A 25279-nucleotide genomic window follows, 5' to 3' on the forward strand; every position below is an offset into this window, starting at 1 on the left:
AGTATTCTAGGGTCTTAGGAATTCTCAAAAAAATGAAAAGAATTTTTAATTATTTTGGGGGGCAATGCAGAAAATGAGCATCACCACAGAATATAATTTATAGCAGAAGAAAATGATACTGTCATAACACAAACAAGAAAGAAAGCCCCTATATAAAAAGCATAAAATTTAACTGGGAAGAAAAAAAAAGAAAAAATTAAGTAGATGAGGGTAGCAGAACACAATATTGTGCTCACCTCTAGAATTGTGTAAAGTCTCCTGAGTTGATCTGCCAGCTAAATCTATGGCATTGGAAGACAACTTCACACAGCTTCATATATATTATTGCATGAGAGCAGCCAATGATTCCAAGAAAGCCACATACAGCAAAACTTAGACAGAAGGAAAAGTACTTCTGATTACACCGATGTCTTTGTTAGATAACACCATCAGGACTGTTCTCCTATACAAAAGGGACAGAAAACTACTGATTTGCAGTATTACTTATGGTGGCATAAAATGGTTAATGATTGTCAGGGAAATCATAGGATAGAGCATGAGTTAGTTCAGTCATTAAGTAAGGCATTTTCTAAACTGCTCCCTAAGAGGACTGGTAACAGACCAGACACAGCAGCCACACACTGTGGGAAAGCAGTAATGCCATAAAAACATCAAAGACCAGATCCACTCTGGCTCTCGTGGAGAAAAAAAAGGGAACAAAAAGAAGGGCTGTGAGAAAGCAGTACAGACAGACAAACAGACCTGCAATAGAAAGCAGAGGAAAATGAGTCCTGGGGAAAAGAAAGTATCATGGGATTACACAGGGATCCCCAAACTGAGAGCTTTTATCCTACTTCATAGCAGTCAAAATACAAACTTACAGAATATCTTAAGGAGGCCAGATTCACTATCATGTCCTTTTTCCATTCTCTGAGTGATACTGGTAGGTAGAATTAGTTTGGTACAGGCAATGCAACACACTACATTGCTTCATGAACAAATATGAAATTGGCCTCTTTTCTGCCCCCACAGAGGCCAGAAAAATAGCAGTTCTGCCACTGGAAACCTTTGGGGGTAATTTTGCCTTTCACAAGCTGCCTTATGCCAAGGGTACTGCTGAACATGAAGCTGTGCAAGTGCTATGGTTGTAGGCATGCAAGTTTCTCTTGGCTTCCTGCCCTCACACACTGATTGATGCAACTCTGATACCCAAAGTATCATCATGATAATCTGGAAGAATGTTTATTACACAGCTATAAATTTTCACACAAAAACATGAACTCCATGGTTAGAAGTCACGGGAGGAGGTTTCTTTGCCTTACTTGTGCATACAGATGTACTCCCTTCCGTAAAGTTACATGGAAAAGTGGCAAAGACCAGAGCTCATGTCATTTTAGTAAATATCATAGCAATAGCAGTCCAGTGCCTGAAGTTTATTTGTTTAAATTAACAGGAATATGGCTACCAAGAAGACGGATACTCCCTTTCTACAAGGAGTCACATGAACAAAAAGAGGAGCAACGGGTGCAAGTTACTGCTGGGGACACCCCGGTTGGACATCAGAAGACAGTTTTTTACTGCCAGAACAGTCAGACATTGGAATTATCTCCTCAAAGAAGTGATGGATTCCTCAACACTGAACACTTCTAAGACTCAGCTTGACAAGGTGCTAGGCCATCTCATCTAAACCATGTTCCTACTTAGAGACATTGGACCAGATGATCCTTGAGGTCCACTCCAACCTGGCATTCTATAAAATTCTATGATGACCCTAAACTAGAATGATTCGATTATTTTATGGTTTTGGGAGGCTGTTTGGGGGACTTTGACTATCACTTGGATACCGGTCCCTAAGCTTCCCTTCCTATAGGTACTAGCCTAGAAGTCAGTAACTGCTTTCTCATCACCACTTTTTGCACACATAGGTCTTGACTGTCTTTGGAAATCTGCCCCCCCCCCCCCCTCCAGCCCCCCTGAGCCCACTACTGCCAGCTCAAACACACTTTTCCCACGAGGGAACTTGCATCTCCCAGACCCTGTAGGAGTAGGGTTCCCACAGCCTGGTGGGAGAAGGAGAAGGCCAGTGAGACACAACTGCACAAGCTCTTTGGCAGCCTCCTGGGACACACTGCAGCAGCTGCACCATGCAGTGAGGTGCAGGCCAGATGCATTTGAGTGAGCAGAAAGACAGGTCTGTGGGACAGTCACTGAGACAGAGACTTATCTAAACTAAATATACCCTTTTTCAGTTTAAAACCATTACCCCTTGTTCTATCACTACCTCTCCAGTGAAAAAAAACTCCCCAGCTTTCCTCTAGGCCCCTTCAGGTACTGGAAGGCTCCCCAGAGCCTTCTCTTCTCCAGGCCGAACAGTCCTGACTCTCTCAGACTGTTTTTGTAGCAGAGGTGCTCCAGCCCTCTGATCATCTCTGTGGCCCTTCCTTCTCTGGACACTCTCCAACAGCTCTATATCTTTCCCGTGCTGGGGGCTCTAGAGCTGTACACAGTATTCCAGGTGTGGAATACTGGCATTATAATAACTTTGTAATATCTGACCTGGCATTACCTTTGTTCCATTCAGCTAGTGCACCCCTGCCTCACATGCTGCAACAGCTGGCTACATGGCAAGCAGGCAGAGAAAAAAAAAACCTCTGAGTCTGTTTCCCTCACCTGCAGAGTCCACAAGTCCTTGCTGATGTCAGCAAGGATGCAGTGAGGATAAACTCATCAGCAGGAACAAAGTCATCCTGGATGATGCAAAATTTCACCCTAGAACAACTGGTTTAAGTCGAATAACTACATGTAATTCAGAAAGTTTTGAGTCTACTAACACTGAGGTGCTGACCTCAAGTTCATCCAGCCAGTAACAATCAATATTTTTTCCAGGTTTAGAGGAAATAATCACTATGGCCTGAACTAGTGTCTCCTTTGTGAAGTGTATTACAGGAATATCATACCAAGAAGAAGCAATCAGGGTCCTTTGAGAAATTTGAGTAATCTCCTCTTTGCAATGCACACAGCGATCGAGATCCTACATCTTAATCATGCTCATGACTTAAAATGAAGCAAAGTTATCTCCAAAAGGAATGGCTTAAAATTTTGTTTCAGTGGTACAAAAAGAAGGAATTGTTCTTACATTAAAGAAGTGGTGTTTACTATAAAAAGGAAAGAGTAAAAATAAACTCTGAACTTTTTTGCCTTACACACAAATTCAGACTTTTAAATTCAGCACACTGCAAGACCAATTCTGCCTGCCCTTCATTTTACTTTTTTGTAGACTAACTGAAAAAAACCCCAAACTTTACTGAGGATTAACTTTTCCATTCACAATGTAGCAAATTAAATCTGTTCTGAGTGCAGTGGTGGCCTTAAAAACGCAGAGGATGCTTTGCTTAAATGCAAGCTGCTACTGTGAGGAATGGGCACACTCTGTTACCAGTTCAGCTTCATCCTCAATTACTGCTACCAAGTCCCTGCACATTAAAATGCCTTCATTGGCAGGAAAACTGCTTGACTCTTGACTGCTGACACGTTCCTTGCCTGTCCACTTGTTTCCTTTGAAGTTTTCCTTGTTCATTTAAGGCAGGAAATGCGATACTACATCAGTAAAAGCTGCAAAGTCAAAAAGAAAGTTTTAAGTTTCGTTACAAAAAATCAAAGGGTTACAGGAATAAAAATTGAAAGTGCCATCATTTTCCACTGAAAACAGTGCCCGACTGGCAGAAAAGTATTTCTATTTATCCTGTCCCTGAAAGAAGCTGGCAAAGAAGGAGAGAAACTCAGTCTCTGCTGCTCTGCACTTCTAAAACTTTTAAGATTTACACTGTTGGGAAGGAAAGAAACAAGGTGTTTTAACAACTTCCTTACTGTGCACTTAGGAAGTTAAGCAAATAGAACAGACTAAAGTCAGCCAAAGTCAAGTGAACCTCTCCAGAAGTAGTTTTCACATCTGTTTCCATCACACCTAGTGATGGAAACAAAGGGTTCATGATCCATAAGTCACTGTGTGACCCCTCTGCCAAGGGCCCTATAAGTGGCGGGTGCTCTCTTACGGGAAGGGGAGAGGAGCTTGAGAGTACAAGAGCCATGCAGAGCTGCAAGTGCAAGGGTTCTCAGAGATGGTGCTTATAACTTGCAGATTTATAACCACTAAGGCAGACTGGTTGCTCCTTCCATTGCTGATAACCTGAAATCCAGGGTGTGGCATCTCTGCAGTTCCAACCAGAACACACAGGATGGGAGCCAGGGTTGTAGGAACGTACCTGCCTACACCAGAAGCCGAGGCTGTAACTTGTTTATTATTTTGTTCACTGACTGTCAGAAAGAACAACTCCTCTCCAAACCTCTCCTCCAGCTCCTTTTCTCTCCCCTTCCCATTGAAAAAGGCAACCCAGGCCTTCATTTATAGAACAACAAAACTTGAGACTGAACTACATATACAGCAGCAAAAATGCAATTCCTTAGCAAAAGTTCTGTTTGCTATAGAGAAGCAATGATTTCTCATTACTGTTCTTAACAACTTCCTTCCCAAGTACCACCACTTTGTCACAGGACGCAGTAAAAGCCCTTTCAACTTGGCACAACTCTGCCCCCTGACTTCAGCACACTCTGGATCAACCTCAACACAATGGCTTTTAAGAGACAAGTCCATGTTCTTTTGCCTTCACATGTACCATCAATATTAATTCAGTTTTATGTAGATGTTTCAATAGTTACTCACTTCAGCTCAACAAAGGAGGTGACAAAGTGTCACCAAGAGCATAAGTAAAAACTTTCCAGGGAAAAACGGTGGAGTTTTTGCACAAAGTGGAGTTTTTGCTTTTTACAACAACTGAAGATTAAGAAAAAAAAAACCACCAGCAAACTGTCTGACTGCTGAGTTTTCTACAAGGGCCTAATATTTTCATCAACATAATATATTCATTTATTTTAATATGCACAGCAGGTCAGCTATGCACCCTCTAAGCCCCTGCTGCCTGGTTTTCTGGAGACAGCCATTTCCTACCACTTTAAATAGAGGTTGTATCATTGTTCTTCCCACCCCAGGAACATCTCTCTGAAACTAGAGTTCAGTCTGACAGACAACACTGCTCTCTTCTTCCTAACAGTAGACCTAAAACTAGATGGTAAACTGTTGAGGGATGGATTAAGTGGGTTTTACAATTTGTCATTAACTTAGTTAATGATCAGGCAGTGAAAATAACCTAAAAAAATCTGATCCAATCAGAACTCTCTTAGAAAAACAAGCAGGGAGAAGTGCATTCTTATGTCTTTAAGTTTATAAAGTACTCATTCACATGATTTAGTTCTTCACCCTGTTTTCCCATGACTGGAGACAGAGATCCAAAATAACTTGGTAGTAAATCCTATAAAGCAAGTGAGTCAGCAAATACCCTTACACAAAATCTCAACTCAAATATTTAGCACTGAAACGCGAGAACAGACTTTTCATCAATACCTTATTTCTTGAGGGGCCAGGAAAGTGTAATGCAGCTTTCTAGAGATGTGTCTAATCACACAGCAACGGAGAAACAAGAAAAATTCTACTTATAAACTCGCAGAGACACATTATACATCAGTTATTAAAATCTCAAAACACCCCTTACATGTTTTCACCTCTTGGTTAAGCCTTACATTACACACACACACCAAAAAAAAAAAACCAAAACAAAAACAAAAACAAAAAAACCAAACAACACAAGCACACAAATCAATAAAACCAATATCTATGAATGCCCAGAGCAGAAGTATTGTCTGAATTTATTGTGCCTCTACTCCTACAGGCTTGTTTGCAAAATGTTTAATACAGATGTGGACACTGCTAAGAACAAAAAAGCTGATAGGGCACTTATCTTGACAGAGTCTGAACACAAACCTTGGCTAGCTCCTTGTATCAACATTCCCATGCCATACCATCTGCCTTTTTTTTTTTTTCCACTCCACAATCTGTTCTCCAAAACTCTGAAGTGATGACAAAAATAGCAAGAGAGATGTACTACCGAATTCCTGTACATCTCATTTCCAACTGTGCAGATTTTACCCTTATGCCCACTCAATTTTCAAAAGATGAGGTGCAAAATATGACTGGCTTCAAACGCAAGGTAACTTAACAGGCATTTCAAACATAAAAAAAAGAAGTAGACCATAACAATGCTACCAACTAAGCTCTTCAGTGAGAGTAATATAAAGTATTTAAAACCATTTAGTTAACATCTTTCACAGCTGTTCAGTTGTTCACTGGGGCTCTCATCCAACTACTACTACAACTACCAATAGAAAGGGTATGATGAGATCCCACACACATTGGCTGCCATTTTAAAAGCAAGGTTTTTTAAAAGACAGGAATACATGTTTGCTGATTATAGATAGCCATCAAATCACATTTCAGTGAAGCTCAATAAAAGTGGTAAGATTTGGCCAAATAAAAGATTACTATCTACTCTCTGGACTACTTTTACCCCATAACCATCAGACAAAAGAGACAGGGACACAGGACAGAAGTTGTGCTCTGCTTGCTTTCATTTCTTTTCACTCAACTAGATCTTGGATTTTCCATGTTGAGTTTAGATTTATAGTTGAAAAGCCTGATTTTTTTTGTTGTTATTTGACTGCAGGGAGTGGGGAGGGAGGGGTGGAAATTGTGTTTTTGACTGTACCATTCCTCTATTCCAGTCATTTGGCTAAAATTTAATCAGATTCACTTAGTAAATAGAATACTGGAAACAGATCAGTGCATCATTACCAGCTGAGCATTTTTCCATCCTAACTTACAAATTATTCCAGACAACACAAGACTGGTTTGAGTGGGATTCGTTTGGCTAAATGTAGACATCTGGAATACAGATGTCTGCCTCCAACAAGTTGCCCTTGGCTTTCTTGTAAGCCAGTGGAGACCTACTCAATGGAGACTGACTTGTCTCACTCTAAAACACACATGCAGAGTGGGCCAAGTGAATTGTACCCTAAGAATGCTTATTTCTTACCACTAATTGTAAGGGCAACCAAAGGTGAACAGCTGGAGACATGGAAAGTTTGACGAGTATCCCCCAGTCATGCATGTCAGCCTCGTTTAAGCCAGCACTGCTGTCACTTTTTCTCTCAGATGACCAATGCTGGCATCCTGTTCCAGACAAGCTACTAAAAAATGTCTTGAGTCATGCTACTACCTTCCTGCACTAGAATCATTTATTTCTTCCAGGGGGCCTCAAATGCTATGAGGTAACAAGCTTTAATGACTGAGCTGGAATGAAATCTGCTCAGCATCACAGCTTAGTCCCATTGCACTATTTGGGAAAGAGCTTATATAAAAAAAAAAAAAAAAAACAAGGAAAACGGCACCTGTTTTCAGAGCTTCAACAAAAACCTGAAGATTGCCAACTGAACAGAAAAGATCCATTTGCAAATGCAACATTAAAAAAAACGTATTGATGCTTTAAGTCACAAATCAAAACATACAAAAGGTAACAAGGTTTCAATCAGCTGTAGGTACAGAATAAATTGATAAAAAACTCATCCACATGTATTAGCTGGCTACAAAAGGTTGTGTTGCCTTCAGCTGCCCACTCACTGAAGGGCAGAGCTACCTCCCAATGCCATGCTCACCTCCTTCTCACCACTGCTCCCATAGGAAGGGGCCTGGTAAGTTGTTTTTGAATGTGGTGGTAAACACTTCTAGATGACAGAAATCATGGATATTTATCCTTTTACTCCTTGCAATTGTATTCATAAAAATCAGGGTTGAAAGAAGCTAAGAACAGAATGTAACACACTGTATGCAAGAGCTTCAGCCATCTCTCATTCCCCTCAGTCACTTCTCTTTCCCTCGATTACCCATAAGAGATCCTCAAGCAAAGAGGGTATGAGCAGTCCTGACAGACTATCACATCCAAATGGTAAAGGACTATTTCTAAACATGCTTTTGTTCATAACCAGCACTGTAAAAGTTCATCTCTTGTTTCTGTAAATACAATTAACATAAAACCCAGCATCACTCCCTCTTCATTTCATATGAACAAGACTGATCCAAAGCAAGAGAAAAAGGGAACAGCAGAATCCTCACTTAAGCAAATCACTGGGGTGTATTCCAGCTCATTGACCAGTATAAAGGAAGGATACGTTGAAAATGCATACTAAAAGTTGTAAATATTAACGCAAAATTAGTAAATTAGTGGTAACAATAGTAAAATAAATATTTGTTTGCATAGACATTGTATGACCCAAAGGCCTTTCCTAAGGGAATGAAATAAACTTGTATATTTTTAGTTAGTAGCAGCCATCTCTCTAGTGGAGCAAACTTGCAGGACAAGACTTCCATCATCTTTGTTTCTGTATACCTAAGACAGTAATTTGAAGCTCACAGCTTGATGAAGTCCTGTCTTCCATACCCACATTCAGTAGTACATATCCACAAAAATAACTAGTTGCAACAGCTCAAAAAATAGCTTCTGAGGGTGGGGCACAGATTAAAGGGGGAGACTGATTAAACAGAATTTGGAACTGCAAGTGGTATACAAATGAGCAAAAACTGATCATACCTCTCCTTACCTGTTACCACCAAATAAATGGCCATTAAGGAAATTATCACACTCAACTGAAACACTGCAACCTGTAGTCACAGATGCACAGTTCTGTGAGTAGTCTGCTGGCAAGAAGGTTTTAAAAGTGCAGAGGTACACTCAATTCCTCTGCCAAAGCCTCGAGTCAGCAGCAGGTCCAGCAGAGACCAATGAGCTCCTAGGTGGAGTGTAAGTTTGGCAGCACTCTTCTTGGCAACCTAGATTAACCTACATGCCATCCTCCCCAGGGATCGTAAATCAAGCTCTTTTTGGATAATGCTGAGCTGTTGGCAAAGGGAAACTGCTACACAACACTTGTCCTGTGGCCTATACCTACCATCCAGCCTGGCACTGGAAGAATGCATTCAGCAGGAGAACCAAGAGCAGGGAATCCAACATGCTAAACAACACAGTTTTGATGTGGAGAAGATTGCCAGGTATCAATCTAGTCTATTTTTGTAACAAGTCCATTGCAAAATACATCACAAAGCATAAGCATTTATCTGGCCAACTAGACATTCCCCTACTTCACATGTAACACAGATCTCTAAGTTCTTCAAACCTACACAAAGAGAATTTGGGTAGAAAAAAAATGAAAGCTAAAGAGGAAGATGAGAAAACAATGACAACTAGAAATACATCACCATATCATTAATTCATTTAATTAGTCCCTATATATTGACATGAGAAGTATGAGATATATGTATGCAAATACACAAATCACTGATGGTCTTCTTTTTCATACCTACTTACTACATTTACCATACTTTATACCATACTTATTGCACCATCAGTATACCGCATAGTTCAGATGGCAAAGACTATGGTTATATAAAAAATAGAATACACATACAAAGCTTTACATGAGAATTTTCCATCTTTGAATTTATTTTATTTTTCTTATTAAGATACTATTTTTTTTTTTTTACTTTTCTTTATGCTTCTGACTGGAACTAGAAGCATGAGAACACACATCTTCCCAAAAATGCTCCTACAAAGCATCTACAGAACTGGGAGGAATAAGAAAGGAAAATCTCTCCTCTGACCCCCAGCCTAAACTTTGCTTTCTTCAGAAGTTTCACTTATATACTCCTTCGGGTTGTTTTGTGGATGTCTCTTTTAAGACAACTACCCCTCAAACACCCAAGCCTTTACAAGTTCCTCATCCATCCCAATGACTGTCTCCATGGCTGTTTATAGCCATGAACACTGCTGCTGTTTATACAGGGGTCTGTAGCAAAGGCTGTCCCTGATCCCAAGTTTGCAATCCCAAATCCTGTACTAACGTACTCAGTCACTAAAGAGGCAGATAGGTCTTAGGAGATACCATCATGAAAGGCAGATGTCTTGCTGTACTTTAATAAGTTCATCGTCTTTGTGGGATTAATTCAATAAGGAATCACAGGGGTTTCTGTGCCTCTGGCATAGGTGGGAGCAACGGCTCCCAAATGGTACTGGTACAGAAAAGTAATAGCAATAGATTTACATAACTTCATTAAGCAGCTTTTTACCTTTCTTGCAACATTTATAAGGCTGACAGAAGAACCACTGTCTTAGAGAATTAGAGACAGACATAAGGTAAATACTTACAAGAGATGAAAGAGTAATAGTAGTAATATGTAAGTATTAAGTGTTGAGCTGGCTGCCCACCATGCAGCTTTACAGAACAACTCAGGAGTATTTCTTTCAAGATGGTGTTAACACCAAAAGTAAGATAAATACAGATTATGCACTATGAGAGAGATTTTAAGATAGCTGCCTTCCTGGCAGGAGTGGGAAGGCCCTGTAAACACAGTCTGGTTATTCCCTGAAGAAAGCAACCTGATGTTGAACCCAGCAGCCTTCAGAGAACACAGGACATGAGATCATTTTGTTACAGAAGGGGAGAGAGAAAACCAATGTCAGAAAAGACCAACAGAAACAATGTAGGGCAAAAATAAGGCTGTTCCCAAAATAGTAAGAAAAGAAAAATGAACCATTGCAAATATTTAAGTCACTTATATAAAAGTTTAAAAATAAATTTTGGCATTTGTCCAAGTTCTCGGAAGGGACAAATAAAAAGCAGTGCTTTGAGTAGTATTTTTGCTTGCAATGGCTATGGTGTAACCACAGTTTCATGCAGTATCTCTGTTTTGAGGATACATTTTGCCACGATTGACTAAATATGTATTAGTTAAGCAGAGATCCAGGCAGCACAACCCACCCCAGGGCATTTAACAGGAATGGAAATACCACAAGTGGAAGCATCATCCCAGCTGGCTTAAACACTCAATCCCCCACGCTAGAAATTCTTGGTGAGTTCAATAAAGGCTTTGAAAATGCTGTCTCATGCGAGTAGGGTCTGCTCTGACCTCCAGGTGCAATTGTCACCCCTTAAAGAAACCTGGGATAGTTTTTGCCATGGACTTACACTGTGAGGGTTGCAGTGTTTGTGTTGTCTCAGCACAGACTACAGACTGAGCTCCCAAACCTGGCTGCGCTCCAGGGCTCAGCCTCTCAAGCCAGCCCATGATTTTTGAGAGCAGACAGGGGCAGCCTTCATGGAAACAGTCCCATGGGCAACATGAGAAAATGTAAACCACCTCTTCCATCCCCTTCCTGTGGATAGGGTGGCCTGCCCACATGTGCCAGGGTCCCCACCATCTCCCAGTCACAGGGAGCCCCCACATCTCCCTGGTTGCCAGTTCCAGCTGGAGGGCTCAAGCCTCCTCTTCACCATGAGATGCAGGGCTGAATGCTCACTGAAGGGGGGCAACCCAGCTGCCTTCCTGGGCAAGCAGCTTCTGAGCTGGGGGGTTCATGCACCACAGATGGGAATGGGACTTCTTCACATGGGTAATACTACTCATACAAAAATTGTTTGTTACCATGCAAATTTGTCAGGTTTTATACTTTACCAGGACACGAAGCAATGGGTTGCCCTAGTGGCACATAACCAAGAGAGTGATTCAGGAACACTCAGTGATCTGCTCAGCAATTTAAAAGGAGCAGTTTATTATTATAGTTGCATGAACCACCTTTTTTCTCTGAATAAAGAGAATAATTATCAGAAAACAATAACAAAAACCTCTCTGGCTTTACAATTTTTCACTCTGGTCTCAAGGAGTTTGTAACTGACAGACAGGCAGAGCTTGGAGAGCGAAAAACAGGCTTACAGATTGAGCAGCTCCAACACTATTGCTGCTTCTGCACTTCCAGGAACACCTGGCACACGTGGTTTTTTTCTTAATTATTTAGAGACTGAAAACCTCAACACTTCTTAGAACATTCAAGGTATTTTACAGACAACCTCGGCCATCCAGACAGCTCTCAAAGCCACTGCCTGTTCCCAGTTCCCCTAGTGAAAGGGGGAGATGCAAGAAGCTAAAAACTTCACATATATTTCAAAATTTTATTTATATTTTTTTACTCTTTTGAACATGATGAAGTTTCTGGCTTTTCATCCTTTCTAGGTCCCAGAGCAGATGCACACGAGCCAGATTTTCATGTACAGTGATAGAGCTCACTCTCCTAAAAGAAAGGGATTTTAAAGCTTTTCTCAGACCATTGCCCCTATGCACCTGGACTTCAACAAAACCACTTTTCCACAGTTAACAGTACTTTTAACTTGGCGCTTTCTATATGCCAGCAAGTAAAAAAAAAAACAAAATTAACTTATACCTTATTTCACATAGGATATACCCCATTATGTTCTTTAACAGTTGTTTCTGGTTTTACACTCTTCTCAAAATTACATTTATTCAGTTCTCTTATAATCAGTCTTGCCAAATGAGAAGCTGTGTCTGCTAATAGGATGAAAATTACTAAGTCATGACAAGTTTAACCAGTTGTATTTTTAACTTATTTTGTCATCTGAGGAAGTCTTGAATGATGCAGCATGTGTGCCAAGAGAAGGAAGTAGTAAATTCACTTTACTCTTACATTAGATTCCCTTAGACGTACAACTAACTCCTCACATTTCACAATTCAGACTAGAATTTAAAACCAGACCAGGGTCTTCTCCCAAGAAAAAAACAAACAAACAAACAAAAAACCCACACCAATATAAACTATTGCAGGATTCTCTTCCTTTTCATTATTATTTATAATTACATTCAGACTACCACCCATTCTTAGCCTTATGGTACTAGACACATTCACATATCACTGAGTAAAACATATGCAGTGCCTTAAAACCTACTCAGAAATAGAGATTAAAAATAGATGGGACAACAAGATGACAATAAAATAATTAGTTGATATTGCATTAAAAAAATGTAAAAGCCATTCATTAATAAGTATTTTTCAGATTCTCACAAAGAAGCTTCTTTTAAATTAAGTACTTATTTGTGAAAATGTAAGTGCTCAGTTTACATGTGAGAAATCATGAATGCCAATAGATGCAACTTAGGCAGAAAAAGTGGTCAATAACTTGAAAAAGGCAGACTAGAAGATCCTCAGGTGAAATTTTCTGTGAAACAGTGAACATGCTACATTATGTTCTTGGTGGAATTTGCTCAGAGAAAACTCTGGTACAGTAACACTGAGTTTCCACTTAAGAATCAATCAGTTAATTATGTTCTATGCATCTGTTAAAATATTCCCTTCTGAAATTTTTTTCTTTTGAACCTGTGTAATTCATGCACAGCAATACAAATTTTTAACACCAGATGAAAACAAATGGCACGTAACACTGAGTCAGACAGAGGGCACAAGTGGAAGAAACAAACACTCCACATCAGATTGCACATATTCCTAAATTTTCACTACTTCATTGCTTTGTGGATAGCTTTCAAAACTACACTTATATTAAAGAGGATCCCTTTTTTAAAGCAAAATGACCACTGAAAGTAAGCACAGTGGCCACGAACATTTGATAAGAGAAAAAGCCACTGCAAAGTGACAAGACACTGAAGTGGAGAAGCACAAGCTAATTTGTCTAATACATCAAACCAGTAAAGAAATCATGTACATGAGTCAGAAAACAAGCTTAAACACATGCCATTCAGACAAAGAAACCGGAAAAATAGAAAACAGTTTGATCTCCCAGATAACTACTTTTTTCAAATCTCTGCAGGACCACAGCTATCATAAGAAAACATACAGAAAAAATACCAAACATTCCCTAACACAACTGGGACTGCAGGAGAGGTCACAGAGCTCTACAAGGGGACTCAATAATTCAAATTACGCAACAAATCAGAAGCCTATAGCCAGGGACATAAATACCTAACTGCATATGGAAACGCTGGTGGGCACGTGGGGTAAGGGAAATGACACAGGTTATGCACCTTTCCTCAACTGTTTCTGGACCTCAGGAGTTCAAAATAATTCAGTTCCACAACCTAAGTTATATAGTGGGAAGAAAGGGAGAAAAGGCATTTTCTGCCAAAAAAAAAAGCTCTGTACCTGCCACTTACTGCTCACACATTTCTTCAAACATACCATCAGGCACTTTCAGTATGAATTAAGGCACTAGATTAGCACTGTGTTGCTATCCAAACCAAACCAAACACAGCATCTCCAACTGTCTCCCAGAAGATCCAAGTCTGTTCTGCCTATGAGGAGGTTATAGGTTTGGAACACACTCAGGAGCCACAGCCAGCAAAATTAATTGTTTTCTTTTTAGCCTGGAGAGGAGTTTTTTTGTTGGATGTTGCCTCCAATGTTTCCTAGTGAGGTGCCTTGCTCATTCCTTCCTAAAGGTAACAAAATGAAAGGGTGATAATTTTAGGTATTCCTCCTTTTGGACAGGATGTGCCAACCGTGTACATGTGTGTGTCTGAGATTACCACACAGACAGGTTTTCCTCCATGTGTTATAAGCAGGAAAACCACAAAGACAAACAAGATGTTCCCTATTTTAAATTTCTGCAGTAAGACTTTAGCATTAAGCGTATTCCTCTCAAGTGTACATTTGTCCCAAAGAAGTACTGATAAAACCTTTATGGCACATGCCATCATGTGTTTTGTTTATACCACTATACAAAAAAAACAAAACAAAACACTTTTATAGTTTCTAAAACAGTTGTGTTGTTTTCTTTGTTGCTTCTTCCCACCTGAGAAAACAAGCTCTTGGTTAACCAGGAGTGCCAGAGAATGCAAAAATATTCCTATCCATCATTACTTACCTTTTGAAATTTATTTTTCCTAGCACAAAGTGCAGTATCTCTTATCACTGTTTGACCATTCACTTCCTAAACGTGCTGTACATTTGGATATACAATGACTCCTCTCAGTCAAAAGCTCCATGGATGGCCTCTCCAAACAGTGAGCTCTGGTATCCTCCTCCCTAAAAGAGCTGTACTCTGACCAGGCCTAAATCTGCCCCTCCTGTGTCTCCAAAGGTTTTAGTATGTAAATGAAATTTCTTTTTGAGGAACAGTACAAGACAAATTGCCCCCATGGGCTGACAGTAAAGCCAGGCACATGCCTGCTACTGAGTGTTAAAAGAGCAGCAATCAAGTGTCATGATTCATTAAGACTTTACATGCACTAGGAGCAATTCTCAATTCCATAAAACTTAAGAAATGTGGGTTTGAGAGGCTCCTTGAAAAAAGAATAATAATGGTATTTCTTTCCCATTACAGAATGCATCAAAAGGACGGGTTTATTAAAGGGCTCAGATTAAAGATTTGCATCCCTTTGGGGTTTAGCAGTGAATAAGGCAGTTAAAAAAAAAAAACAATTAAAAAGATATGCAAGGCAAGCAAATCAGAATTTCAGCAGCCGCTGTCCTGTAGGTCTACTCATTGAGACTTATTCAAGGTTATATTTATTTCTTTTGGGGAGCATAAAATCTCTCTCCTTGGATTCATTACTGTGATTAACTAGGCACTTTATCTGATAGCAGCTCCACCAGAGAACTAAGTTTCTGTCTGGGCCATAAACACTGTACTTGGCCATTTTAATACATGCTGACAAAAGCTGAAAAACAACAGCACACTAAAGTGTGCCTAAAACTTGAAATAGAATCTATGGTTGGTTTGTTGTGGTTTTGGTTTTGTTTTTTTAATGTCTTGTTCTTTTTGTGATGCACAAGCTTTCAATAAGAGAAAAGAGACTCAAAGACACTCTCCAACCTGAAAGGAGGATAAATTTGCCACCCAGTTATTCCATCTATCACCACAAGGGGAATAACAGTTCTTTTGAAACTTGAGAAGATGGGCTGGGGAGTGAATTGGAGCAAAACCTGACTTCCTCTCACAGCTGAAAACCTCCCACTAGCCTCAGGACACAAAGGCCATCTGGGCTATGCTGCCCAGTAGAGTAAAGGAAGAAAATACACTTGGCAGCTTCATATTTGCCACATTATGCAGAACAGTTTTGAATACAAGCTCACCCTTGAAAGACAACCATACTTGCTCCTAGTGAACCTTGCAAAAGCCTTTGAAAAAGCCAAGGACAATTCCATGATCATTAATGTTATTTAAATCTTGATACAGTTAATACTCAGCTCAAAGATGTCAATCTTCCCACCAATTCCTAATATTCTGGTATGCCTAGATCCTTGTACTTGAGACAATTAAAAGGAACCCAGAGCTGTTCATACAGCTAGAAACTGTTCCTCCTTTGCCCACATGAGCTAATCAGGAAAAAAATGCAGCTTCTCTTCTCCCAGGCTTACTTTTCAAGGTGAGACATCAGCTTTACAAAGTACTAGCTAAAGTGTATCCAAAAGAAGAGGGCTGATCACTTTACAACAGAGTAAGGCAACAAAAAACACTTTATTTATTTTTCTAAGATTGTATTAATTTTGCTCTGCTGGAGGGGAGGCAGGCTGTGCTAACAGATTATAAGCACACTTTGCACAGCTTGGAAAACAGAACTGTTCCAGAAAGTATGCTTCTGTAAATAAACCTCTGTGCTTTGTGAGCACCCAACCTATCCCACAGCCCTTTAAGACTGAACATATGCTATGACTGCATCTGGTCAGCCTGACAGATCCTCCACTTGGCTCAGCAAAAAGAAAACTATGTAAACCAACAAAAAGCAACAAACCCAAAGATATCAACTCTTCTCTTGGTCTTAGCACTGACTCTCACTGCAGTCACAACAGCTTTCACCCTTTTTTGCAGTGACAAAAAACTTCCTGCCGCAGCCTGCAGCAGGTCGGTGCTCTCATTGCCTGTCCAGTGGTCCAAATTCTCTGAAATTCTAGATAACTGTGACTAAGTTTTTCATAGCTGTTGCTGCTGTGAAAGCAGCCTCTGGTTCAAGTGTTATCCCCTGACTTGCTCTGGTGTCTCTGCTCTCCCAAGGAGAGGTGAGCAGGACTAAGTTCACTACCAAGAGGAGCTGTACTTGCTGAGGAACCAGTTTTCACCTCTTCCTCCTCAAAACAGTGGTTATTATTCATGTCCAATACACAACCCATCACTTGCAGTACCAGCATCCCAGGAAAGGTCTTGACCTAATCTGAGTGCTTCAGCAGCAAGCTCTGCCAATACACACCCTCTCAAAATGGCTCTGTGCTGACAGCATGGGATAAACCAGCTCCGTTCAAAAAAAATCCCAAAACTTCAAAATAAGCTCTTGAGTCTCTGGCTGTCTGTCCGAATCCTGTAACACTACCAGCCAAACCTTGACCTAGAGATGGTAATTCACAGGCAGACGGCTTTCTGAAGAAATTCATCTTACAAGTGATCAAAATGACACCATGTCTACATCACATGTGATGGTGTGACCCAATGATTTGCTATACAGACTCTGGAAAAAAAAAACACAGATTACTAAAGATTAAAAGATTTTAAAACACATATCCTTCTCAGATGAGACCAAACAGCCACAGAGGGAGAAACAATAACAACCATAGACCGTGACTAAATTGAAGAGCACTAGAGATGAAGCTGTGCGAGATCAGCAGCCCAGATTATCTTTAGAGACCCAAGGTAACAGTGATGCATGTCAAAGGCCGGAAACACAGGTATAAAAAGGAAAAAAATAGCAACAGAATTCAGCTGCGAACAAAACATGGTTGTACACTTTCTGCGGAAAAAGTGGTATTTTATTCCAAACCTGCCTGTAAAAGCACAGCCTGAGCTCCTCACCTACCAGCCATTAAGAAAAGCCTTTGGTATAACCACTCCTCTGTCACTTCTCATACCCATCCTCCCTGTGAGCTACAACCAAATCCAATAAGAATCCAATGAGGAACATGAGACTCCTTAAAACAACCAGACAGCCACCCAGCTAAAGGTCTCAGTAAAACATAAAAGCTGTATCTGGTTTAATCATGTACCAGGACCACTGATAGTGTTTTAAGCTATTTAAGCTGCACAGAGACAGTAGGGACTGATAGCAACAGGCAGCCCAGCTGGCTGGTCCATGGTGGGGTAAGAAACCAGATGGTGTTTCTTTAATAAATGCAGGAATCGTACAAGAGGCTTTCACCATCATCACCATTACACCCTTGTGATAAATCAAGGAAGACAAGATTTGACTCTATAAATCCAGGGGCACAATGTTCTTTCCTGTCTGCAGCAAATTCCCTTGTCCTATCCACAGGCAAATTTATTCTAAACATTAGGGGAGCCCACAGAGGCAATAAACAATCAGAGCAGTTACTGGAAACAGGAAACAATGTTTTCTCAGACCTGATCACAGCACGTCTTAAACACACAGTTCAAGTCTTCTGAGCATCATCAAACAAGTGCAGTTCCCAAGAGAAAACTTTACATTTCAGCTGCAAGCCCAGATATTAAAGTTAAGGAGACATTCATGAAGGCTCCAAACCCATTTATTTTCTTAGTCTTTTCTGGTTTTACCCAGTTCTGCATCTCTCTTTCTTCTCCTATTTTTACAATGTTCCATTTTCTCATGTTTATATTCATCATTCCTTCTCCCAAAAAGCAAACCCGTTTTTTGTTTGTTTGTTTTTTATGAGAAAAATTACCCAGATTTAGACTTCTGTTTAATTTTCCTCCATCAAAATTGACGGAAGGTTACCACATAATATATTCATGTCCTGTTACTGGTTTCACCACTGTTGAAGGAAACTACCAGCACCACCGTGCTCAGGTGGCCGGAAAAGAAACCATCCGGCAGTAGAGCACCCCCAAGGAGACAGCAAGGGATCAGCTATGCACCAACGTAAGAAAAAAAGCAATGCTCCTCCACTTCTCAATTAGCACCCACTTCCACCAGCTGCCCATTTTCTACTAAATATATTATCTATCCATACTAAAGAATTAAAGTTTCTCAATGAGAACTCACCAAAGAGGTTCCAATGGACAGGAGGGGAGAAAGAAATAAAACCTCAGAAAATTGCATCTCTCCTCTGCTTCCCATACCCACTACAAAACTACACAAAGTGTTTTCAAAACCCTGAGTATTTCCATTTCATTCTCTGTTCTCAACCAGAAAAACATATTCTCTCACAAATTACCACAACTCTAGCAAACTGAAATTTAATTCAGTAGCCTGCCTTGCACAAGATGAAGTTGTGAGCTACATGTCCCACAAACCTTCTAAGATCCCTTTATCTCAGTCTCCCATTTATGAGGAAAGGCAGACCTTAGCACTCAGATTCATTAGCAGCAGTAAGAACAGTAACTCCTGTGCAGACAGGGGACCAAAAATAGGAAAGGAGTCAAGCTTAAGATGTTGAGACTTATCAACTGCAAAACAATTTAATGATTACCCTGTCAGTTTCTTTGCAGCCTCCAATTTTTTCTGTGCTCAGTTTCACTGGGGTCTCTTGAGATCAAATCCTTCAAAAAAACCTGCAGCAAGCTTGTGTAGGTCTAGTTTTACAGCTTTTCTCAGTCCTTTTGTTTTCTGCCTCCAACATGCTAGAATATATGCTGGTATGGAAATGTCATTCAGCAAGGATTGGACCCACAGGCTTTAATTTAATTAATGTAGTCTGCAGAGCTCTGCTGCAGGCCATTTGGACTGGACACCTTGTTTACCTAATAGAGTTTGTGAAGCCAAAACATGAAGTCCAAACAGCTTCTCTGTTCTTGATCACAACTCACAACCTCATGTTACCAAATAGATCTACTTGTCACCTGGGATTTAAATGAGCAATAATAAAGCGAACAGATTAGCAACACAATTTGCCATGGAGGTGAATTCAGCAGGCATGCAGTAAAATACAAGGAAAGGGGAAAGCCCAAGTGAAATACTGATATATTTTAAGCCCACGTCTTTTATCACCCATGCCATCACGAAACTGTGCAATCAAGGAGATTTCCGGCAGGAGTTTGAGGAGTTCTTCTGTTTTTCAGGGGTTTTGTTTTTGTTTAACTAGCTGTTACTTAAGGATAGCAGTGAAAGATCGTGACCCTGTTTCCACTTCTCCACAGTCTGCAGAGCTCTCTTTGATGTTTCTAATGCCATGTAGCCTTGTGGAGCACATCACCTTTCCCATGAAAGCACAGGGATTATCTTTCCCCACTACTTCGCATTCTGTTACATGAACAAATGACACTTCCTGCTATTCTTCCAACTGTGAAGAATAGCTCCTTATATCATACACAAAGCCAGTAACCTTGTTTGTTAACTAGCTGTTTTGCTTTAAGTTGTTGGTATTTTTAAATGTGCCTCTTGCCTATGCCAAATTTCCTAGGAACTCTCTAGAAAAAGAGTTCTTACCTTTGCATTCCCACATCAGCTAGACATGTTACAATAAATAAAATAGTTTCCTGGGCATATATTGGCCTTTAACAAAATCTATGCAGTATCCAAAAACTACAACAGGACTAAACATGAAAGAAACTGTTACTGGGTTAGATAGAAAGGAACATGCTCCCTTTCATCTGAACACAATATATTAAAGCCCAACCAGATGTGACCATTTGAGAAAGAACAGAATTAGTAAATTCACAGCCACATTTTCTAAGTAAAGGCAATCTCTTATGTCTACATTTTACTTAACAAAGTTTTCCACAACTGAAAGTAAAGATGGTTCCAGAGACACAAAAAAACCAAAACACAGAAGACATCTAATCTCTTCCCAAAGATTCACACAACTTAACAGGACATCATTTCCTCCTTGGTGGTCCTTTGTTTTATTTTCTCTCAACAGTCACACACAAAATGTCAATGAAATCAAAGGACAAATTTTACCTCATGTTCTTACAGTTTTTAGGTATAAAGAAGCTTCTTTGAGAAGTTTATACATTTAGAGATGTCAGAACCTGCTAGAATCTCAAAACAGTGCCAAATGGTAACTACTGAATTTAGTTTGTACTATAGGAATAGATTCTTTTGATGTCCTACAGAAGATAATGAAACTCAGCCACACAGCCATACTGCCTCACACTGCCCTCTAGACTGGCAATACAGATGCATTTCAAATACATTTCATTCGTTTCTCAGCTGAGGAGATTACTACTGTGCTTACTTTGCAAAGGGAACAGCACCTTGGTGACATTTCTTCAACAGCTGACAAGCAAAAATAACTATAGTCCTAGCAGACCCTGGACTGGGGTCCTGGTTTGTCACAGAAAGAGCAGACTCTCTCTATCTCCTATCAAGTCTCAAAAGCACTCACTGTATCCCCAGGACCATGATACACATGAAATTGAATTATCCCACTATTATTTTTGAGCTTGGGTGAAATCAAGGTTGCTCTTCAAACTGCAGAGCCAATTGCTTCAGGACAGACTCCATGTTACCCTACACACACACTTCCATGCAGATTGCATCTCTAGCTCCTTCTGCAGTCAGACCTTACAAATCTAAACACTAAACTTGCTGCTCCTCCCAAAACAAAACTTCACCTCCTTATTTTGAATGCCAGTCTTGCAATAAACCAAGCCAAAAGAAGAAAGAAATCACCTGCAAATGTGCCTGATCAAAACTAAAATACACATTCCTGGCACCAGGTCTTGAAGCTCAGTGTGCTCAGATTAACGAATCATGCCAAGCAACCAGTTCTGAGCTTTCACCCAAAAAAACTTCATCCACCTCTCAAGGAAACAACATTCAAAGCCAAGCAGCATCACCTAAATTGGTTGAGTACTTTTTAAAAAAAAAAAAAAACACACCAAAGAATTGCAGTGAGGCCCGTTTAAGTAAGGACAGGAATGAACTGACCTTGACATATGCTAGGTAATGTTCACACTTTTCCTGCATGTATGACAGTTGTAACTTCTCTGTGATCTGCCCCACTATCTCTCCAGAAGTCACAAAGTACACTCTGGGTTGCTGGCTCTTTTCCTTCTTTGCCACATCAGCAGTCAAGTTATAATTCAAACCTGTTTTAAAAAGGAACAAGAAGAAAACAAAGGATGTCAGTGAACAATAGTTATTTTTAGACACCTACCAATGGATCCTGCTGCCCCCAGGACACGAGTGCTTGAAGAAAGGTCAACCCTTGCAGGCCTTCATTCAATCACCAAGTTTCCTGTAGTTGCACAAAACCAAATCCCATTACTGACGTTCTCCTAGGTTTTATGTCACTACATTCCCCAGCCCATCCTTTCCCATAGGAAATTATGTGTAAAAATACAAGCACAGTTAATAAGAAGCAAGATGCTAAAATTATGTTGCTAATAAAAAAAGCAAAAACACAACACAAACAACAGCAGCAGTCTTAGACTTTGCTTTCCTTCTACAACAGCACAAACCATCCAAATGTCAACCAGGATGTGGTATTTCCTGACCAATTACTTTCGTGTATTTGCAGTCATTTTAGCATTTAGACATTAACTAGAGGTCAATGCCTTGCACTCTGTATCCCCCTCCTAGAAGTTACACATCCTTGATGGCTTACAGAAGATAAAGACAGATGCTAATGAACTGTTTCTCTGTAAATCCTGTTTCCTGCTGTTCTACAGAATAGGTAGCTTAACACAACCCATTAGTTTATAACTGGATGTATCTAAGTCCAAAAGAAAACTTATTTATTACCTGAAGTACTTGAACAGTGATTGAATTCAAGATGCCTATAGCTTACTTTTTGGTAAATAAAAAAAGAACAGGAGCAGTGAAACTGTAGCTGACACACAAGCTTGTTCTGCTACTGTCTACAGACAAGGGAAATGCTGGCTGTGAGGTCCTTTCACTCATCACAGACCACAGCCTGTATGGATTTCAGCTGTTATCAAGGCAATAATGAGAATATCATGAGATTGGTTCACTATAAATGGCTTAATTAGTTGATAATCTTTGCAAACAGCCAGCACCAGCTCCTGTGCTGATTCCTTACATGTGTAGGATGCTTGCCAAATTATTGCTTTGGCTTTTATTTATGTTTTAAGTCCTAAATGATTGATACCAGATAATATGCTTCCCATAAATGTAAACTTCTTCTTAAGCCAGAACTTTATAAACAATCAATGTAAATGTAACACATTCTTGGACTGATGTCTCCCATACCAAATTACAGCAAGGGGTCTTTGCTGAGTTCTGTTTTTATTTGATTTTGAGATGGTGGTTTCTTTAATCAATTAAAATCCTAATCTCTCTAGTAACACTGCTGCCAATGCTATCCCCTCCAACAATTTCTCCACCAAAATTTCACTATTTTGAAGCATTTATTCAATAAAACTTGTTGCAAAAGCATATGTGAATATTCATAATTAATTTCATTCAAAATGGGCCTCGGTTTCATTTGCAGTGTGCTGCATACTTATGAGAAGCTCACTCTCAAGTTAAGGCAGAGCAGACAGTAAGAAAATCCACAGCTGAGGAATCAGCCTAACTACCATCACAGAGCTCCACCTGAACTTTCTAGCTTGCTTTTGGCAAAATAACTTGCTTAGAAGAATAATGTCTTGAAAGTGTTTCAACCTCTGACAAGCTCAGCACCAAAAACTCTCACAGAAATTGTGTTTGCCCAGTCTCACTGAAGAGCACCACCTAAACTGAAGCAGCTTAGGATTCAGCCTGTCTCAAATCCCACCAGTTTTCTTCTTAATATTTTTTTTTTTTAATTTTTAAAGTGTGCACATCCCACACTCGCTCCCAGCTGTCTCCCTTCTGTTTTCAAGACCTCACACGCACACACATGCTGAGATCTGTACCTGCACCCCAAGAATAAAACCTGTCAGCAAACCCAAGCCCTGCATAGGCAGAGGCAAAAAACTTCACGGGGAGCTGCAGCCCTCTGCAAAGGAAAAGCAGCCAAGGGAGTCAGGGCTGCAGAGCTTGCAGGGGCACCTGGGTGGGGGGGCTCAGAGACTCGTTGAAGGAAGCTCGAAGTAGCCCTGACACTGAACAATTCCTTGCTACAGGCACAGAGATGCATCCTAACTTGAGCCCTGTACCAGGCCTCTGAGCAAACTGATCTCAGCTACCATCTCTCTAAAACAGCAGTGGATGTTTTCAATCAAGCAGCACAGTTCTCATCCTCTCAGCTGCCTCCCCTTTATTTTGACAACTTGTTTCTATGTTATATCCAATGATGTCACATCAGTGGAAAAAACTGAAGTAGCATGAGTAAGGTGTTTTGATGTTGGGTTTTTTTTCACCAGCTTCATTGCTTTCAAAAACCAACCAGAGTGGAAAGATAACTGTCCAAACTTAGCAGTGCTGGTGGTGTAAGTTCTTCCTGCTCATTCCAGTATGGGAAATTAAGAGGCAAGTCAGTTTTCTCTAACAAATTAACTCTTGCAGGTAATGCCTTCAATTATTTGTCCAGCAGCTTTAAGCATGTCTGGTTAGAAATGTTTCTGGAGATCTGCCCATACAATTTCACATGATCAAAATAAAACTCTGGCATGGACTTGATGAGCTCAGATGAAGGGCTTGATTTTCCTAGTGACTATTCCTTTTCTATAACTTATGGTAAATGCATAAGGGCTTCAATAACAGCTCCCTCTGAGAAAATTTTGGTCATACCTGCAAGAGAACCACCAGCCAGCAGACCAGACAAGTTACTCCAGCCACTAATAGATACCCCAACTAAATAGAAGCAGGCATTTGGTAATAGATTTTCTTCTTAAGTGGCATGTATGTATTCATAATGAAAGAGCTGAACACTAGTAAGGCTGGAAGCAGCCCTGAAGAGGAGAGGAGTGACCAGGGATTGAAATTGGGTAGTGGCATCCCATGAGCTAAAACAGGAATCAGAGATGGCTGTGCTAATGAAGGAATTACACAGCCTGAGCTGCCCAGTGCTTCCTTTGTGGCTTGCTCAGATGAAACTACAGCACACAAAAAGCAGGTGGCAAATGCTTAACAGGAATTAGCACAACCATAAGTGACTGCTAAACTACTAACTGTAGTACTGATCCCCAGCTTCTGAGAGAGGCATTAATGGGAGAAAGTTAAGCACTTCATAATCAAAAGCTCTTGGAAAAGGAATGTGCTTCTGTCACTTCTCTACCAGTAACTACATGGAAAAAATTATTCATGAAAATTCTTAAATAACAAAAGTATTAAAAGTATTTGCCCTAGCAAATGACAGCAGACACAGAATATCCCTGTCTTCTTCCAAAAAGTCTTCTTTTCCCCCTTTTAACTTTTTTACAAATCCTTTCTCATAATGCTGTCCCTAGCTTCAAGGCAGGAATCCATCCTTACTGCTCAGCACATACACTGAGCTAACAACTCCCTACAGCATCCTTGCTTCTGAGGAATTTAAATTTAAATTCTGAGGAATTAAAAACAGGCAGAAATGAGCACCCAACTTCTGCACCCAACTACAGCAAGATACAAATAAGAAGAGTGTCCACTTTCATAAGGTTTTGAATCAGGCATGTTAAATCAGACCTAGATGTCTATCACCTCCCTGGATTTGTGCAAGTGTTAGACACTGTCCTGCTCAACATCCTGGTCTCTAAATTGGAAAGATACAGATTCAATAGATGGACC

General features: G+C 40.1%; 1 protein-coding gene across 1 annotated transcript in view; it reads right to left on the reverse strand.

Moving 5' to 3' along the window:
* ITGA9 (integrin subunit alpha 9) overlaps window positions 1-25279 on the reverse strand; it is a 211105-nt gene that overhangs the window by 137336 nt on the left and 48490 nt on the right. Inside the window, exon 15 of the mRNA XM_071736098.1 lies at window positions 21557-21717. Within this exon, the coding sequence (XP_071592199.1) occupies window positions 21557-21717 (161 nt within the window). The remainder of the gene's footprint in view (window positions 1-21556; window positions 21718-25279) is intronic.

This window comes from Heliangelus exortis, chromosome 2 (assembly GCF_036169615.1).
Source record: "Heliangelus exortis chromosome 2, bHelExo1.hap1, whole genome shotgun sequence".
NCBI lineage: Eukaryota > Metazoa > Chordata > Aves > Apodiformes > Trochilidae > Heliangelus > Heliangelus exortis.